At 37.6% G+C, this 20,599-nt stretch overlaps 2 protein-coding genes across 4 annotated transcripts in view; both read right to left on the reverse strand.

Annotated features, from left to right (window-relative positions):
* Positions 1-20,599, reverse strand: part of LOC136379451 (adhesion G protein-coupled receptor E2-like) — a 345,285-nt gene that overhangs the window by 284,833 nt on the left and 39,853 nt on the right. The gene's annotated exons all lie outside the window — the stretch shown is intronic.
* Positions 1-20,599, reverse strand: part of LOC136379584 (adhesion G protein-coupled receptor E2-like) — a 43,145-nt gene that overhangs the window by 7,126 nt on the left and 15,420 nt on the right. For 2 of the 3 annotated variants that reach the window (XM_066346980.1, XM_066346959.1), the window contains 5 exons: positions 16,544-16,651; positions 16,134-16,354; positions 15,771-15,950; positions 12,670-12,867; positions 12,156-12,391 (listed from right to left, as the gene is read on the reverse strand). In XM_066346980.1, coding sequence (XP_066203077.1) covers positions 12,156-12,391; positions 12,670-12,867; positions 15,771-15,950; positions 16,134-16,354; positions 16,544-16,651 — 943 coding nt within the window. The remainder of the gene's footprint in view (positions 1-12,155; positions 12,392-12,669; positions 12,868-15,770; positions 15,951-16,133; positions 16,355-16,543; positions 16,652-20,599) is intronic. The other variant, XM_066346969.1, reaches the window with a different exon arrangement.

The raw sequence follows: 20,599 nt of genomic DNA on the forward strand, positions 1-20,599 counted from the left end.
AAGTTCTAAAAATACTCAGGAATATAGAAGAAAGCACAGAAAGGCAATTTAGGAAGCTCAAAAACCAATTTGATGAACAGAAAGAATACTTCACCAGGGAAATTGAAACTATGTAAATGAATCAAACAGAGATAAAAACTCAGTTCATGAACTGAAAAACGAGGTAACAAGCTTATCCAATAGAACAGGTCAGATAGAGGAGAAAATTAGTGACATAGAAGACAGGCAACTCGAGGTACTACAGAGAGAAGAAGAGAGAGACTCACAAATTAAAAAAAAAAATGAGATAGCCCTACAGGAATTGTCTGACTCCATCAGAAAGAGCAACATAAGAATAAAGAGTATATCAGAAGAAGAAGAGAGAGAAAATAGAATGGAGAACATATTCAAACAAATAATGGACAAGAACTTCCCAAGCCTGTGGAAAGAACTAAAGCCTCGAATTCAAGAAGCAAACAGAACACCGAGTTACCTTAACAATCCTAACAAACCTACTCCAAGGCACATCATAATAAAATTGGCACAAACCAATGACAAAGAAAAAATTCTCAAGGCAGCCAGGGAAAAGAAGAATACAATATATAAAGGAAGGCCCATTAAATTATCAACAGATTTCTCAGCAGAAATTCTATAAGCTACAAGAGAGTGGACCCCAATATTTAAAGTTCTGAAAGAGAGGAAATTCCAGCCAAGAATACTACACCCATCAAAGCTTTTCTTCAAATACAAAGAAAAAATAAAAACATTCATAGATACAGAAAATATGAGGGAATTTATCACCAGAAAACCCCCACTTCAGAAAATACTAAAGGGGGTTTTCAGACCAGACACAAGAACAACAACAACAAAAAAAACTAAAAGTAATAGCTCCATCGAGATCACAATAAAAACAAGATTAATCTGTGACAAAGAAACAAAAAGGGGGAGAGGACAAAGATTAACAGTAGTAAAGGAGGATAGAGTGCAGAAGCACTCATGAGATAATGTACTACAATGAGTATGATATGTATGCTTTCCATTACTTAATGATAACCACCCTGAAAAAAACAAGACAGAAGTACATGTCTTGAAAAAAGAGGTAACATGTCTTGAGAAAAGAAGTATGGATTAGAAAAAAACAAAAACAAATGAGAGAAAAACAAAAGAGAAGAACTGAACAAGATACAAAACTATCAGAAAGCAATATATAAAATTGCACTAGCAAACTCTCAAATGTTAATAATTATACTAAATATAAATAGATTAAACTCACCAATAAAAACACACAGAATAGCAGAATGGATTAAAAAAAAAATCTAACTGTATGCTGCTTACATGAAACATATCTAAGCTACAAGAATAAGAACAAATTTAAAGTGAAAGGTTGGAAAACAATACTCCAAGCAAATAACATCCAAAAATAAAACAGGAGTAGCAATACTCATATCTAACAATGCTGACTACAAGACAGTAAAGGTAATCAGAGACAAAAATGATCATTTCATAAATTTGATAAAGGGGACATTGAATCAAGAAGACATAACACTTCTTAATATATATGCACAAAACCAAGGAGTGCCAAAATATATAAGAAAGCTATTGACTGCCCTGGCCGGTTGGCTCAGCGGTAGAGCGTCGGCCTAGCGTGCGGAGGACCCGGGTTCGATTCCTGGCCAGGGCACACAGGAGAAGCACCCATTTGCTTCTCCACCCCTCCGCCGTGCTTTCCTCTCTGTCTCTCTCTTCCCCTCCCGCAGCCGAGGCTCCATTGGAGCAAAAGATGGCCTAGGCGCTGGGGATGGCTCTGTGGCCTCTGCCCCAGGCGCTAGAGTGGCTCTGGTCGCAATATGGCGACGCCCAGGATGGGCAGAGCATCGCCCCCTGGTGGGCAGAGCGTCACCCCCTGGTGGGCATGCCGGGTGGATTCCGGTCGGGCGCATGCGGGAGTCTGTCTGACTGTCTCTCCCTGTTTCCAGCTTCAGAAAAATGAAAAAAAAAAAAAGAAAGCTATTGACTGACATAAAAACAAAAACCGACAAAAATATAATCATATTTGGAGACCTCAATACACCGCTGATGGTTCTAGATCATTCATCCAAACAGAAAATCAATAAAGAAATATTGGCATTTAATGAAACACTAGAACAGTTGGATATGATAGACATCTATGGGACATTTCATCCAGAACATTCTCAAGGATTGACCATATGTTGAGCCACAAAAATAACATCAACAAATTCAGAAAGACTGAAATTATACCAAGCATATTTTCTGATCATAAAGCCTTGAAACTAAAATTCAACTGCAAAAAAAAAGTTAAACAAACCCACAAAAATGTGGAAACTAACAACATACTTTTTAAAAATGAGTGGGTCAAAGAAGAAATAAGTGCAGAGGTCAAAAGATACATATAAGCAAACAAAAATAACAATACAACATATCAGAATTTCTGGGATACAGCAAAAGCAGTAATAAGAGGAAAGTTCATATCACTAAAGGCCCATATGAACAAAGAAGAGAGAGCCCAAGTAAACTACTTAACTTCACATCTTAAGGAACTAGAAAGAGAAGAACAAAGACAACCCAAAACCAACAGAATAAAGGAAATAATAAAAATCAGCAGAAATAAATGAAATAGAGAACAGAAAAACTATAGAAAAAATTAATAAAACAAGAAGCTGGTTCTTTGAAAAGATCAACAAAATTGACAAACCCTTGGCAAGACTCACCAGGAAAAAGAGAAAGGACTCATATAAACAAAATCCAAAATGAAAGAGGAGAAATCACCACAGATATCATAGATACACAAAGAATTATTGTAGAATACTATGAAAAACTATATGCCACCAAATGTAACAATATAGAAGAAATTGATACATTCCTAGAATAATACAATCTTCCTAGACTGAGTCATGAAGAAGCAGAAAGCCTAAACAGACCCATAAGCAGGGAGGAAATAGAAAGAACTATTAAAAACCTCCCCCAAAATAAAAGCCCAGGCCCAGATGGCTATACTAGTGAATCTATCAAACATTCAAAGTAGACTTGGTTCCTATTCTACTCAAAGTCTTCCCAAAAATTGAAGAAGAAGCAATACTGCCAAACACATTTTAAGAGGCCAACATGACCCTCATACAAAAACCTGGCAAGGACAACACACAAAAAAAACTACAGACCAATATCTCAATGAATATAGATGATAAAATACTAAATAAAATACTAGCAAATCGAATGCAACAACACATTAAAAACATAATTCATCATGATCAAGTGGGATTCATCCCAGAATCACAAGGATGGTTCAACATAAGTAAAATGGTTAACATAATACACTATACCAACAAAACAAAGAATAAAAACCATATGACCCTATTAATAGATGCAGAAAAGGCATTCGATAAAATACAACACTATTTTATTTTTACTTAACATAACACTTAACATACACTTAACAAAATGAGTATAGAAGGAAAATATCTCAACATAATAAGGCCATCTAAGATAAACCACCAGCTAATATCATATTAAATGGGATAAAACTGAGGACTTTCCCCCTAAAATCAGAAACAAGACAAGCTTGTCTACTCTCTCCACTATTATTCAACATAGTGCTAGAAGGTCTAGCCAGAGCAATCAAACAAGAGAAAGAAATAAGACATTCATATTGGGAAAGAATAAGTAAAGGTTTCACTTTTTTGCAGATGTACAATCCTGTACATTGAAAACCCCAACGATTCCAAAAAAAGTCTACTTTGGACTACTAGAAACAGTAAACCAATACAGTAAGGTTGCAGAATACAAAATTAATATACAAAAGTCCATTGTCTTCCTATATTCCAACAATAAAACATCAGAAAGCAAGCTCAAAAAACAATCTCCTTCCTGGTTGTAACAAAAAAATAAAATACCTAGGAGTAAACATAACAAAGAAGGTAAAGGACCTATATAATAAAAACTACAAAGCATTGTTAAGGGAAATAAAAAAAGATATAATGAAATAGAAAAATATTCTTTGTTCTTGGATAGGAAGAATAAATATAGTCAAAATAACTATATTATCCAAAGAAATATACAAATTTAATACAATTCCCATCAAAATTCCAATGTTTTGGCAGAAAAACAGACACTCAGGCCAATGGAAAAGAATAGAAAGCCCAGAAATAAAACCACATGTATATGGTAAAATAATTTTTGATAAAGGGGCCAATGACACACAATGGAGAAAAGAGAGCGTCTTCAACAAATGGTGCTGGGAAAACTGGAAAACCACATGCAAAAGAATGAAACTGGACTACAGTTTGTCCCCTTGTATTAAAATTAATTCAAAATGGATCAAAGATCTAAATATAAGACCTGAAGCAATAAATTATGTAGAAGAAAACATAGGTTCTAAACTCATAAACCTTGGTTATAAAGAGCACTTTATGAATTTGACTCTAAAGGTAAGGAAAGTGAAGGCAAAGATAAATGAATGGGACTATATCAGACTATGAAGCTTTTGCACAGCAAGAGAAACTGACAACAAAACAAACAGACAACCAACTAAATGGGAAATGATATTTTCAAACAACAGCTCAGATAAGGGCCTAGTATCCAAAATATACAAAGAACTCATAAAACTCAACAACAAAAAAATGGGAAGAGGACATGAACAGACACTTCTCCCGGGAAAAAATACAAATGGCCAACAGAAATATGAAAAGATGCTCATCTTCATTAGCTATTAGAAAAATGCAAATCAAAACTACATGAGATACACCCTCACACCTGTTAGATTAGCTATTATCAACAAGACAGGTAATAACAAGTGTTGGAGAGGCTATGGAGAAAAAGGAACCCTCATTCACTGCTGGTGGGAATGTAAAGTAGTACAACTATTATGGAAGTATGGTGGCTCCTCAAAAAGTTAAAAATAGAGCTACCATATGACCCAACAATCCCTCTACTGGGAATATACTCCCATAACTCAAAAACACTGGTACATAAAGACCCATGCAGCCCCATGTTCATTGCAGCATTGTTCACAGTGGCCAAGACATGGAAACAACCAAAAAGCCCTTCAATAGATGATTGGATAAAGAAGATGTGGTACATATATACTATGGGATACTACTCAGCCATAAGAAATGATGACATAGAATAATTTGCCACAACATGGATGGACGTTGACAACATTATACTGATTGAAATAAGTAAATCAGAAAAAAGTAAGAACTCTATGATTCTACATATAGGTGGGACACAAAATTGAGACTCATGGAGATAGATAAGAGTTCAGTGGTTGCCAGGGGAGGGGAAGGGAAGAGGAAGAGGGGGTGGAGAGGAGGAGGAGCATAAACAGAATATAAAGTGATAGAAGATTATTTTACTTTGGGTTATGGGTATACAACATAATCGACTGTCTAAATGATGTAGAGTTGTTTTCTCTAAATCTATGTACTCTAGTTCAGTGGTCCCCAACCTTTTTTGGGCCACGGACCGGTTTAATGTCAGAAAATATTTTCACAGTCCGGCCTTTAAGGTGGGACGTATAAATGTATCATGTGACCGAGACAAGCATCAAGAGTGAGTCTTAGAAGGATGTAACAGAGGGAATCTGGTCATTTTTTAAAAATAAAACATTGTTCAGACTTAAATATAAATAAAATGGAAATAATGTAAGTTATTTATTCTTTCTCTGTGGACCGGTACCAAATGGCCCAAAGGACCGGTACAGGTCCGTGACCCAGGGGTTGAGGACCACTGCTCTAGTTGACCAATGTCACCCTGTTAAATTTAATTGTCTAAATAAAAATAAATAAAAATTTAAAAATAACCTAGTCACAAAACACAGCATGTATGATTTCATTTATGGGAAATTCCCAGCATTGGCAGATCTGTGAAGACAAATGTAGATTAGTGGGTGTCAAGGCTTGGGGCAGAGGAGTGGGTAGCAGGAATGGAGACTGTGTAATATTGTGTCTGAGGTTCCCTTTCAGGAGTTGAAAATGTTGTGAAATTTCATTGTGGTGTCTGCTGCAAACGCTGTGATTATTGTGAAAACGCCTTTAAAGTGGTGAATTTTATGGTACGTAAAATATATTTCAAAACAGATGTAACAACATTAAACTTAGTACTAAAAGCTGAAAATAAGTATGAAGCTCTGGAGCTTGACTTCTCAGATTTGAATCTCAGCTCTGCTTCTTCTGATCTGTGTACCTTCACGCATTTGTTTAAGTTATTTGTGCCTCAGGTGACTTTCCTGTAAAATCACAGTGCCTACTTCAATGTATCATGGTGAGGGTGAACTATGTTAACTAATACATGAATGGTTAGAGAAGTGCCCAGCACAGATTAAGCACCTGGTAGATCTTCACTATGATGCAATCTGTTCTTTAGATTATATAAATAAGTTTTACTTTTCCAAATACAAAATTGAAAAATAGGCCTGCCCACAGGCTTGTGGCTTGACCTGGGAGCCTCAGGCATGGAGCCAAAAGTCTAGAAGAGGTGGAGTCCCACTACTGAACATGGGCACGCAGTCCTGCCAGGCCTATGGAGCCAAGGCTTGCAGCCGACCCATGAGCAGGCTCCTCCTGTAAGGGCAAAAACCCAGAAAGAGGCAGAGACCCACAGCTGAGAAAAGGTGCTCACCACTGTCCTCAGCGCCAAGTATAACGCCACTCATGGGGGCAGGGGAAAGGCCAAGGCCACCAAGGCTTGTATACCCAAGCACGTGATCACAGCCACTCCCATGAAGGAGAGGCAGAAACCAAAGCAACAGCCCCAGTGGGCAGGTACCAGCAATGCCCATACCCAAACGCCCTAGGAAGCAACCATAGAGGGGGTGGCGGGCTTGCAAACAGACCATACCTAGGGAACAGAGGCCACACCCAGTGGACTCCAGTGGCCAAAATCTTCATTTACACAGAGAAAATGAGAAGGCAAAGAAATGCAACACAAATGAATCAAGAGAAATCCCCAGAAAAGGACCTAAATGAATCAGATATAACCAAATTATCAAATGCAGAGTTTAAAATAACGATTGTTAGGATGCTCAAAGATATTAGAACAACAATAGATGGTCATTATGAACACCTAAATAAGAGATAGCAAATATAAAAAAGGACATTGAAATAATAAAAAAGAATCAGTTAGAAATGACAAATACAATATCAGAAATGAAGAACACAATGGAAGGAATTAAAAACAGGATGGATGAAGTAGAGAATCGAATCAGCGAGTTAGAGGACATAATAAATAAAGGCACAGAAGCAGAGCAGAAAAAAGAAAAGAGACTCAAAAAGTCTGAGGAAACTCTAAGAGAGCTCTGTGACAACATGAAGGGAAATAACATCTGCATCATAGAGGTTCCTGAAGAAGAAGAGAAAGAACAAAGGACAGAGACTTTGTTCAAGCATATCATAGCTGAAAACTTCCAACACTTAAGGCAGGAAAACATCTCATATGTTCAAGAAGCACAGAGAACTCCATTAAAGAGAAACTCAAAGAAATCAACACCAAGACACATCATAATTAAAATACCAAAGCTAAGTGATTAAGAAAAAATATTAAAAGCTGCTAGAGAAAAAAAAGACTATCACCTACAAAGGAGCCCCCATAAGGATGACTTCTGACTTCTCAACAGAAACACTTGAGGCCAGAAGAGAATGGCAAGAAATATTCAAAGTAATGCAGAACAAGAGCCTACAGCCAAGACTACTATATCCAGCAAGGTTATCATTTAAAATTGAAAGACAAATAAAAAACTTTCCAAACAAAAAAAAACTCAAGAAATTCACTTCAACCAAACCAAGGCTGGAAGAAATGCTAAGGGGTCTGTTGTAAACAGATCAAAGGAGAAAAAGAATATAGCAAAAGAAGAATACAGTTTTAAAGAATAAAATGCACTAAACAATTACATATCAATAATAACCTTAAATGTAAATGGATTAAATGATCTGATCAAAAGACATAGGGTAGCTGCATGGATAAGAAAACAGGACCCATACATATGCTGTCTACAAGAGTCATACCTTAAAACAAAAGATGCACACAGAATGAAGATAAAAGGATGGAAAAAAATATTTCACACAAATGGAAATGAAAAAAAACCTGGGGTAGCAATACTTATATCAGACAAAATAGACTTTAAAACAAAGACTATAGTTAGAGATAAAGAACGTCACTACATAATGATAAAGTGAGCAATCCAACAGGAAGATATAACCGTTATAAATATCTATGAAACTAATATAGGAGCATTTAAATATCTAAAGCAGATTTTGAAGGACATAAAGGGCGAGATCAACACCAATACTATAATAGTAGGTGATTTCAATACCCCACTAACATCACTAGATAGATGCTCAAGAAAGAAAATTAAAGAAACAGCAGACTTAAAGAACATACTAGATCAACTCAATTTAATAGATATCTTCAGAACCTTTCACCCTAAAAGAGCAGAATACACATTCTTTTCAAGTGCTCATGGTACATTCTCTAGGATAGACCACATGTTAGGGCACCAAAGCGGTCTCAACTAACATAAGAAGATTGAAATCATATCGAACACTTTCTTCGATCACAATAGCATGAAACTAGAAATCAACCACAAGAGAAAAACTGAAAAATACTCAAACACTTGGAAACTAAATAGAATGTTATTAAATAAAGAATGGGTAAACAATGAGATCAAAGAAGAAATAAAAAATTTTGACAAACGAACAATAATGAGCATACCTCAACTCAAAATTTATAGGACAGAGCAAAAGCAGTCCTGACAGGAAAGTTCATAGCATTACAAGCATACTTTAAGAAGCTAGAAAAAGCTCAAATAAAAAACTTGATGCTACATCTAAAAGAACTAGAAAAAGAAGAGCAAGTAAAGCCCAGAGCTAATAGAATAAAGGAAATAATAAAGATCAGAGGAGAAATAAATGACATAGAGGCTAAAGAAACAATACAGAGGATCAATGAAATCAGGACCTGGTTCTTTGAAAAGGTAAACAAGATCGATGAACCTTTAACCAGACTCACTAGGAAAAGAAGAGAGGACCCAAATAAATAAAATTAGAAACGTGAGTGGAGAAATAACAACTGACACAACAGAAATACAAAATATTGTAAGAAAATACTATGAAGAACTGTATGCCAAAAACTAGACAACCTAGATGAAATAGACAAATTCCTTGAAACATATAATCCTCCAAAAATTAATCTGGAAGAATCAGAAAACCTAAACAGACCAATTACAACAAATGAGATTGAAACAGTTATAAAAAAAAAACTCCCAAAAAAGAAAAGTCCTGGGCCTGAAGCTTCACAAGTGAATTCTACCAAATATTCAAAGAAGAACTAACTCCTATCCTTCTTGAGCTATTTCAAAAATTTCAAGAAGAAAGAAGACTTCCAAGCTCCTTTTATGAGGCAAGCATAATTCTGATTCCAAAACCAGGCAAAGACAACACAAAAAAAGAAAATTATAGGCCAATATTTCTGATGAATTTAGATGCTAAAATCCTCAACAAAATATTAGCAAATCGGATCCAGCAATATATGAAAAAAATTATACACCATGATCAAATGGGATTTATTCTTGGGAGGCAAGGCTGGTACAATATTCACAAATCAATCAATGTGATTCATCACATAAACAAAAGAAAGGAGAAAAACCACATGATAATTTCAATAGATGTAGAAAAAGCATTTGATGAAATCCAGCACCCATTCATGATCAAAATTCTCAGCAAAGTGGGAATACATGGCACATACCTCAACATGATAAAGGCCATCTATGACAAACCCACAGCCAACATCATACTCAATGGGCAAAATTAAAAGCAATCCCCTTAAGATCAGGAACAAGGCAGGGGTGCCCCCTTTCACCACTCTTATTCAACATAGTTCTGGAAGTCCTAGCCATAGTAATCAGACAAGAAAAAGAAATAAAAGGCATCCAATTGGAAAAGAAGAAGTAAAACTATCATTATTTGCAGATGATATGATATTGTATATAAAAAACCCTAAAGTCGCAGTCAAAAAACTACTAGACCTGATAAATGAATTCAGCAAGGTGGCAGGATATGAAATTAATACTCAGAAATCAGAGGCATTTTTATACACTAACAATAAACTGGCAGAAAGAGAAATTAAGGAATCAATCCACTTTACCATTGCAACCAAAAAAATAAAGTACCTAGGAATAAATTTAACCAGGGAGATTAAAGACTTGTACTCAGAAAATTATAAAACATTGATAAAAGAAATCAGGGAAGATACAAACAAGTGGAGGCATATACCATGCTCATGGTTCGGAAGAATAAACATCATTAAAATGTCTATATTACCCAAAGCAATTTATAAATTCAATGCAATACCGATTAAAATACCAATGACTTACTTCAAAGATATAGAAGACATATTCCAAAATTTTATATGGAACCAAAAGAGAACACGAATAGCCTCAGCAATCTTGAAAAGGAAGAATAGAGCGGGAGGTATCACACTTCCGGATATCAAGTTATATTATAAGGCCATTGTACTCAAAACAGCCTGGTACTGGCATAAAAACAGGCATATATTGTAGATCAATGGAACAGAACAGAGAACCCAGAATAAACCCACACTTTTATGGACAACTGATATTTGACAAAGGAGGAAAGAGCATACATTGGAGTAAAGACAGCCTCTTCAACAAATGGTATTGGGAAAATTGGACAGCTACCTGCAAAAACATGAAACTAGACCATCAACTTACACCATTCATAAAAATAAATGCAAAATGGATAAAAGAGTTAAATGTAAGCCGTAAAACCATAAGCATCTTAGAAGAAAACATAGGCTGTAAGCTCTCTGACATCTCTTGCAGCAATATATTTGCCGATTTGTCTCCACAGGGAAGTGAAATAAAAGACAGGATAAACAAATGGGACTTTATCAAACTAAAAAGCTTCTGCACTGCTAAAGACAATAAGAACAGAATAAAAAGACAAACTACACAATGAGAGAATATATTTGACAATGCATCTGATAAGGGTTAATAACCAAAATTTATAAAGAACTTGCAAAACTTAATACCAGGAAGACAAACAATCCAATCCAAAAATGAGCAAAAGAAATGAATAGACACTTCTCCAAGGAGGACATACAAATGGCCAATAGGCATATGAAAAAATGCTCAACATCATTAATCATTAGAGAAGTGCAAATTAAAACCACAATGAGATATCACCTGACACCAGTCAGAATGGTGCTCATCAACAAACAACAGAGAATAAGTGCTGGCGAGGATGTGGAGAAAAGAGAACCCTCCTGCACTGCTGGTGGGAATGCAGACTGGTGCAGCCACTGTGGAAAACAGCATGGAGATTCCTCAAGAAATTAAAAATCGAACTGCCTTTTGACCCAGCTATACCACTGTTAGGAATATATCCCAAGAACACCATAGCTCTGTTTGAAAAGAAGAAATGCACCCCCATGTTTATGGCAGCATTGTTCACAATAGTGAAGATCTGGAAACAACCAAGTGTCCGTCAGAGGATGAGTGGATTAAAAAGCTTTGGTACATATATACTATGGAATACTACTCAGTCATAAGAAATGGTGACATCGGATCATTTACAACAACATGGATGGACCTTGATAACATTATACTGAGTAAAATAAGTAAATCAGAAAAAACTAAGAACTATATCATTCCATACATAGCTGAGACATAAAAATGAGACTCAGAGATATGGACAAGAGTTTGGGGATTACAGGGTGGGGGGTAGAGAGGGAGGGGGTTGGGGGAGGGGAGGGGCACGAAGAAAATCAGTTAGAAGTTGACGGAAGACATTGGACTTTGGGCGATGGAAATGCAGCATAATCAAATGTCAAAATAACCTAGAGATGTTTTCTCTGAACATATGAACCCTGATTTACCAATGTCACCCCATTAAAATTAATCAAAAAAATTGAGAAGTATGTTAAATTGTTTATATGACACCCTAAAGACTTCTGTTGATTACATCATTGCTATTTCAAAGACAGAGATTTAAAGACATTCCCTTTTATTGTGATAAATAACCACCAAACAGATGCCCTAAAAACAATTGCTTATTGTTTCTATTATGATAATCAGGCATAATGAAAATGCGGTGTTACAATGGCCGTGGTCATGTGGAGAAGATAAGAACAGTAAGAACTCTATTTACCGGGTAGGTGTTCCATACAGGCAAGGTCTGGATGCTGCAGAAATGGCCACAATCACAGCTGGGACTCCGTAGCCCACAGGGAGCATGAACTTCTTTATGAGCTTGTTCACACTGGAATAGTTGACCACAGTCAGGTTGCGTGCAGTGAGAAAGAGGTTCAGGCCCTCCAGCAGCATCCAGGTGAAGGAGGCCAGGTAGAGATAGTGTAAGGCACCCGCAATGATGGCACACAGCACCTGGGGAGAAGCAAGAGTCACTGGGTGGGATTGTCAGGGTGAAGCATGGCACCAGGACCTCTCCTACACTTTGTGACTAAGGAGAACTCTGATGCATATGAAGGAGTTGTCAAAAGAGGGTGTGTCTTCTAGTTGGTTCAGTTGATGTGAAATTTGCTACTCATTTCTCTAACCTTCACCCCAAAAAAGGACATTTTATTAAGGTGTCCAATGCAGCCTGGCCCTATGAATTCTGCATCCCTGGAGAGGTCAGGGATCCTTTGGGACAGTGTCAGTACCTTGTGCTCAGTTCTGTCGATGGCTGTGAGGAAGAGCAGGTGGGCTAGGAAGAGGCAGACTGAGAGGTGCAGGTGGAGGGAGGTGCTGGTGTTCTGGATGGCTTTGCACAGCAGGAAGGTGAGGGCCGCCAGGAGGAGGCACAGCAGGGAGAGGCTCAGCCCCATGTAGGTGATCACAACCAGGGCAGGATCCTCCTCCTGGGACCCAGCAAAGAGGAGATATCAGTCACACTTTCCTGGGATGAAATAGTGACCCTTCTAACATTTTCAGTTTTTCTTCAGTTTAACAAAATCAGTAACTGAGAAGTCACATAAATTTATGATGTTTATAGGTAATGTTAGAATTTTCTGGGGTCTGTACTGATTAAATCAAACCCCAAAAGAATTGAGGGATAGAGTGATCTTACTCAAGACCAAGTCCTATAAGTCATGTTTATATTTCTTTACACTCCTGGGCATGACTGAGCTTGTAGGTCACACTGTGAGGCCCACTGAGGCACAGAAGCTCCATATTGAGCACTATCCACCATCTCCACTACCTGATGCTGAATGATGGAGTCTGTACCTGGGGACCCAACATGCAGACATCAGCTTCCCACTCCGACTCACTCACCTCATTCCTCCATCACCTGCTTTTTACAGATTTAGAACCAAATCTTTGGTTAAAGAAGAAAAGGTATTATGCTCTGGAAATGGTAGTAGTTTTAAATTCATACTTCCTCCTTTTCTAAAAATTAAAATCATTTTTCCTGCATAGTTTTGCAAATTATTTTAAATCCACAGGGAGAATGAAATAAAAACCCAACAATTTCATTTTAGTGTAAGTAGGGGAGATAGAGACAGGGAGGGAGAGAGAGCAGAAATATAAAAATGATAAAGAAAATGGAGGTAAATTCTTCAAAGTTGGTGCATCTGGATAAAGAGCAATATGGTGTTATTTACACTACTTTTATTGTTGCAACAAATCTATAAGAGAGAAATTATTTTTTAAACCAATGTCTACAAATAAATAGCAAACCCTCCAGGTGATTGGGATGCATTTGAGAATCTTTGATGAAATAAGATAAAACTAATTCTTCTGCCACACAAAGAGCTCCCACATCGGTAATAAATATGTCACAGGACAGTAGAAAACAGACCAAGATGTGAACCACCTGTTTCCAGAGACAGAAAAACAAATAGCTCTTAAAATAAGATATTTTATTCACAGCCAGGTGGTGGTGCAACGGATAGCATGTCGATCCATGGTAAAACCCTGAGGTCGCTGGCTTAAGTACAGGCTCACCAACTTGAGTGTGGAATCATCAACATGACCCCATGGTTGCTGGTTTGAGCCCAAGGTTTCTGGCTTGAGCAAGGGGTCACCGGCTCGGCTGGAGCCCCCCAGTCAAGGCTTGTATGAGAAGCAATCAATGAACAACTAAATTGCCACAACTATGAGTTGATGTTTCTCGTCTCCCTTCCTCTCTCTCTCTCCTTCTCTCTCTCACTCTTTTAAGAAAATAAAATTTAAAAAAATGAAAGATGTTTTATTTCAATCATAATAAAAAGACACAAAAATTTCCCTAGATGTTATATTTAACTTTCAGATAGATAAGGATCCAAAACTTTGATAATGTCTTTGTGGTGACCATGTGAGGAAGCACATACCTTCATGTAATGCTGGTGAGGTGTAGACTCGTGTGGCCTATATGTGCTAAAATATGGAATTATCAATTATGAATTATACAATTATAACTTTGACCCTGTATGCATCCTAACTAGATACTCAAACAGGAGAATAATGAAGCGTATGTTTATTGCCACAACTTTACTTGTATTAGGAAATGATCATGAAACAAAACACCCACTAAGAAGAAACAATATACAGGGGATATATATAGGAGAACTTTCACACAATAAAATGCAATGGCAATAAAAATAATGAAGTATCTCCTTGCAGACTGAAATAGAATAATCTCTTTTGTTATAAATAAAAACACAAAATGCACAATAATGAAAAAATGCCACTATGTGAGTGAAAAGAGAAGGACAAAAAACAAATGCATGCATTATTATTATAAAATATCCAAAAAAACTGCAGGAGAAACTAACAACTTTGGTTGTCTGAAGCAAGAGGCATTGGGTGTTTGGGGTTAGGGGTCAGACATGGAATCATTAATGTTTTTCTTATTCTGTTTGAATTTGAAACACAAATATTTTATGTCTTCAATAAATACAGTACTATATGTAAATAAAAGCATGAATATTGTGTTACTAGTGATGTGGCAGGAAAAATGTGACCTTGAAGTGTTGTCCAACTCTTAGGGCTCTGACCATTGGCTATAATCCTTTCCAATCTTATTTTCATGTGGGTGCTCACAGGAAACACTCCTCACGTGAGGTCAGCTGAGTGAGTCTCTGGTTTGATGAACCAGAGAAGAGTAACAGCTCACCTGGCTGGGGAAGGAGCAAACATGGCTCCTGACCCACCTGTACTTACCGCTCCCCAGCCCCCTCTGACCTCTGCCATCACCAAATCTTCCTTTTCTTAGCCCCTGAGAATCCCTGTTTTAACCCCCATGGTGAGTAGAATTCTAACTGGGCAATCATATCCACACCTTCTTCCAGGCTTTCCATTACATGCCTGCCTAGGTGCTGCAGTGAAGGAATTCTGCAGATGGAATTCAAGCCTTGCATCAGTTGAGTTTAGGAGAGGAATTTAATCCTGAGTAGGCCTTACCTACTCAAGTGAGCTCTTAAAGAAACCGCAGAAAATTTTGATGTGAGAGCGATCTCCTGCTGGCCTCCAGATAAGAGCGTAGATACATTGTGGGCAGGCCTAGGACAGGACCACATAAGGAATGTGGGTAGCCCCTCTGTCCTACAACCACAAGAGACTGAAGTCAACCGGCAACCAGGTAGCTCAGAGAAGGACAGCAATCCTCAGATGAGAGGCTCGTAAGACTTGTGAGACCCTCACCAGACAACCCAGCTGCACCATGGGTTTGTTGATCCAAAGAAAGTGCAAGATAATAAATTTATGTTTTTTAAGGTGCTACATGCACAGGAATTTGTTACAGCGGTAGACATTAGACAAAGTCCCTTCTCAGCGCTCTCACCTGCACATTGTAGTGGGCCATGAGGACGGCAAGGCTGCTGAGGTGGGTGCATCGGCAGGTGGTGCTGCTGTCTCTGGTGTCCACCGTTCTGCAGCCTTTGGTGGCCCAGTGACCACTTCCATTCTGGCCATGCTCCCAGAAGACACAGAACACCTTCTGCCTTGGCCCGGGGGTTACTGACTGTAGGAAAAGGGTAAGGTGTGAGCTGGTGGTTCTGGTGCTCAGAAATGCTGATCCAAATCTAGTTTGTGAAGGGCTTTTCTGGAGAGATAATGCACCCATGGGGGAGCCCCCTGAACCCCAAGGCTGGGCCCAGGACTCAGACCTCTTCCATACTCCCTGCCCCATCCCACCAGGACTCACATGCTTGAAGACAAAGGTGACTGGGGAGCTGAGGTTCTGGGTGTTATTATTGCTCACAAAGGCAGAGATGACATTTGAGAGCAGGATAGAGGAGACTTTCTGAATCAAATCCTTGCGTGTCACATGCTGAACTGCCTGTTCCTCAGTGTCCAGGACCAATGGGGCCTCAGCCAGCAACTTGCCCATCCCTGGAGAGGAGACAAGGCCCACCACAGAAGGGCCTGCAGGACAAGGCCAAGGCTGACATTTCAGGGTGCCCAAAAGGCCCCCTTCCTTCTTGAATGGACTCTCTCCTTTGACCCACAAGAGCCCATACTACCCTTTAATATTTAGTTCTCCATTTGTCACATCCGTGATCATCTTGTCCCACTGTGAAGCCTCCGCAATCTTCTCCCCATCTCAGTCATTACCTGAGTCACCAGATTCCTGCTCCGGATCCCAGGTCAGCAGCATCTTTGCCTGATTAACACTCAAGGTCACATTCCTGTGTCCTTGCTGATTCACCTCCAGGGACAGTTCTATGAGTTGTGAGAGTTACATACAGGAGTTAGGTTAGTAATTGTGACAGCAGTTGTTGCTATAATACCATTTTTATGTATATATAGATATATTTTATATGTATTATTATACTATATACTAAATAGTATCTGTAATATTATACATGTACCAAGTTTTGCCATCTTTATAAATACTATAATAATACAGATATTTGGTATTCATAATAATGGTATATATGTATATAGTCTGACATTACTAAGGATTATAAGAGAAACTATGAACAAAACTATAAGAGAAACTATTCAACATAAATTTATATATTATGAATGTAAAGGACAAATTCCTACAGGCCCACAAACTACAAAAGTAACTAATGAAGAACTAGAAAGTTTGAACAGATCTATCATAAGTAAGGAAATGAGTTCATAACTGGAACCTTACCAAAGAAAAGTCTATACCTGAATTTTACTAACCATTTAAAGAAGAAGTAACACAAATGCTTTGTAAGGGCCACCAAAAAATAGGATGGAAGGAAACAACACTTAAATAATTCTATGAGGCTTCCATTACTCTAAAAACCGAACCAGAGTCACACCAGTGGTGGTGCAGTGGATAGAGTGTCAATTTGGGATGCTGAGGTCCCAGGTTCAAAACCCCAAGGTTGCCAGCTTGAGTGCAAGCTCACCAGCTTGAGTGCAAGGTCAGCAACTTAAGCATGGGATCATTGAAATGATCCCATGGTCACTGGCTTGAGCCCAACAGTCACTGACTTGAAGCCCAAGGTCATTGGCTTGAGTCCAAGGTCATTGGTCAAACACGGGGTCACCAGCTCAGCTGGAGCCCCCTAGTCAAGGCTTGTAAGAGAAGCAATCAATGAACAACTAAATTGCCACAACTATGAGTTGATGTTTCTCGTCTCCCTTCCTCTCTCTCTCTCTCTTTCTCTCTCTCTCTTTTAAGAAAATAAAATTTAAAAAAATAAAAGATGTTTTATTTCAATCATAATAAAAAGACACAAAAATTTCCCTAGATGTTATATTTAACTTTCAGATAGATAAGGATCCAAAACTTTGATAATGTCTTTGTGGAGACCATGTGAGGAAACACATACCTTCATGTAATGCTGGTGAGGTATAGACTCGTGTGGCCTATATGTGCTAAAATATGGAATTATCAATTATGAATTATACAATTATAACTTTGACCCTGTATGCATTCTAACTAGATACTCAAACAGGAGAATAATGAAGCGTATGTTTATTGCCACAACTTTACTTGTATTAGGAAATGATCATGAAACAAAACGCCCACTATGAGAAGAAATGATATACAGGGGATATATATAGGAGAACTTTCACACAATAAAATGCAATGGCAATAAAAATAATGAAGTATCTCCTTGCAGACTGAAATAGAGTAATCTCTTTTGTTATAAATAAAAACACAAAATGCACAATAATGAAAAAATGCCACTATGTGAAAAACTAAAGTGCCACAACTAAAAAAACTAAAGTGCCACAACTAAGAGTTGATGCTTCTCATCTCTCTCCCAGTCTGTCTGTCTGTTTCTCTTTCTTAAAAAACAAAAACAAAACAAAACAAAAACAGAGAAGGATATAAAAATATAACTATACACCAATAGCTCTTATGAACATAGATACAAAAGTCTTTAACAAAGTATTAGTAATAAATTAATTCAAGAAAGCTCAAGACTTGTCCACTGAAAACAATAAAATATTACTGAAGAAATTTAAAAACTCTAAACAAGTTGAAAGATATCCTGTAATTATGGATTGGAATACTTAATATTTAAACACGGAAATATTCTCAAAAGTGATCTACAGATTCAATACCATACTAACAATATCCCAATAGCATTTCTTTTTGCAAAAATGGAAATGCTCACCCTAAAATTCATATGGTTTTTTAAGAGATCCCAACCCAAACAATATTGAAAATGGAAAACAAGGTAAGACGCAAATGAGGGTGCATAGATAGATGATGATAGATAGATGATAGATAGATAGATGATTACATAGAAGATGATGATAGATAATGATAGATGATATAGATAGATGATAGATAGATAGATAGATAGATAGATAGATAGATAGATAGATAGATAGATAGATAGATGATAGATAGATAGATAGATGATAGATAGATAAAATGTGGCAGAATTCTGGATAGCAAAGAGACTTTTTTTAAACAGTTCAGTCAGTAGCAACTTTTAATAACTGATAAATGAAAGATTTAGAATGAATAGAAGACTAAGTTTCTTGGCCAATTAGGAACTTCATATTTGATTGAAAGTAATTTTCAGCCTGCCCAGGTAGTGGAACAGTGGATAGAGTGTTGACCTGGGACACCGAACACTCAGGTTCAAAACCCCGAGATTACACGCCCAAGCGGGAACTCAGCAGCTTGTGCATGGGATCATAGATATGACCTCATGGTGGCTGGCTTGAGCCAAAAGGTCACTGGCTTGAAGCCCAAAGTCACTGGCTTGAGCCTACGGTGCTGGCTTTAGCAAAGGGTCACTGGCTCGGTTGTGTAAGGGCACATATGGAAAAGCAATCAATGAACAACTAAAGTGATGATATAACAACTTGATGTTTCTCATCTCTCTACCTTCCTATTTGTCTGTCCCTGTCTGTCTGTCTCTCTCTCTCTCACTAAAAAAATAAAATAATTTTCAAATGTATCTTAAAATATTATTTTTAAAAAATATATAAAGTAAAAAGAAGTATAATCTGAATGAGGTTAAGAGGAACTCTCTCATGCATAAAGTGCAAAAGTTTTAGTTCACTGGAGTTTAGATCTCCTGTTCATATTCCTACATTTGGTGGGTTCTTATTAGATGAACTTGCCAACTGCTAATTTCTGATTAAGATATCCTGTAAGGAACATTATTATTTGAATAATTTTCTCATCAGAAAAAAGCTCTTTTTCTTTGGTGATTTACTGAGCCATAGGGAAAAAGAGTTATTGTGTTTAACACACGGAGAAAAAAAAAGCAACTCAATTTTCTTAGTTTATTTTTATAACGTATTCAAACTAACATGGCTAAAAATCAAGAATAGGAAATGTCACTGTATTTAACATACTAGATCCTACAAATTTTAAAAAGCGTTAAAAAAATTCATGCTAATTACTGATGTTCTGGGCAAAAACTGCCTGACTAATTTCCATGGCATAGATCAGGGGTCCCCAAACTACAGCCCACTGGCCGCATGCGGCCCCCTGAGGCCATTTATCTGGCCCCCGCCGCACTTCTGGAAGGGGCACCTCTTTCATTGGTGGTCAGTGCAAGGAGCACAGACTGCATCTGCATCCTGTGCTCCTGGAGTACTGTATGTGGCGACGCCACAAAGCGCAGCATTGCTCACGTACAGTACCACTTCTGGTGACATGGGACGCACGCATCACGGCTTCAGAAGCGTGTCATATCACTTGTTACGGCTAGCAGTGACAAATATGGAACTGGACATTGACCATCTCATTAGCCGAAAGCAGGCCCATAGTTCCCATTGAAATACTGGTCAGTTTGTTGATTTAAATTTACTTGTTCTTTCTTTTAAATATTATATTTGTTCCCGTTTTGTTTTTTACTTTAAAATAAGATATGTGCAGTGTGCATAGGGATTTGTTCATAGTTTTTTTTTTATAGTCCAGCCCTCCAATGGTCTGAGGGACAGTGAACTGGCCCCCTATATAAAAAGTTTGGGGACCCCTGGCATGGATCTTACCCATGATAAAATGTGCTCCAGTCAAAAAATGGCAAATCATGACTAAAGCTCATATTGATGTCAAGACTATCAATGTTTATTTGTTTCATTTATTCTGTGTTGGTTTTACTTAAAAAAAATGCAACAATTGGACTCAAAGATCTCTCGTGCATAATATCAACAGGTCTGCAAAATCCAGAAGAAGATGATGGAAATCATGACCTGAGAGGTGCAGACAAA

This window comes from Saccopteryx leptura, chromosome 1 (genome assembly GCF_036850995.1).
Source record: "Saccopteryx leptura isolate mSacLep1 chromosome 1, mSacLep1_pri_phased_curated, whole genome shotgun sequence".
NCBI lineage: Eukaryota > Metazoa > Chordata > Mammalia > Chiroptera > Emballonuridae > Saccopteryx > Saccopteryx leptura.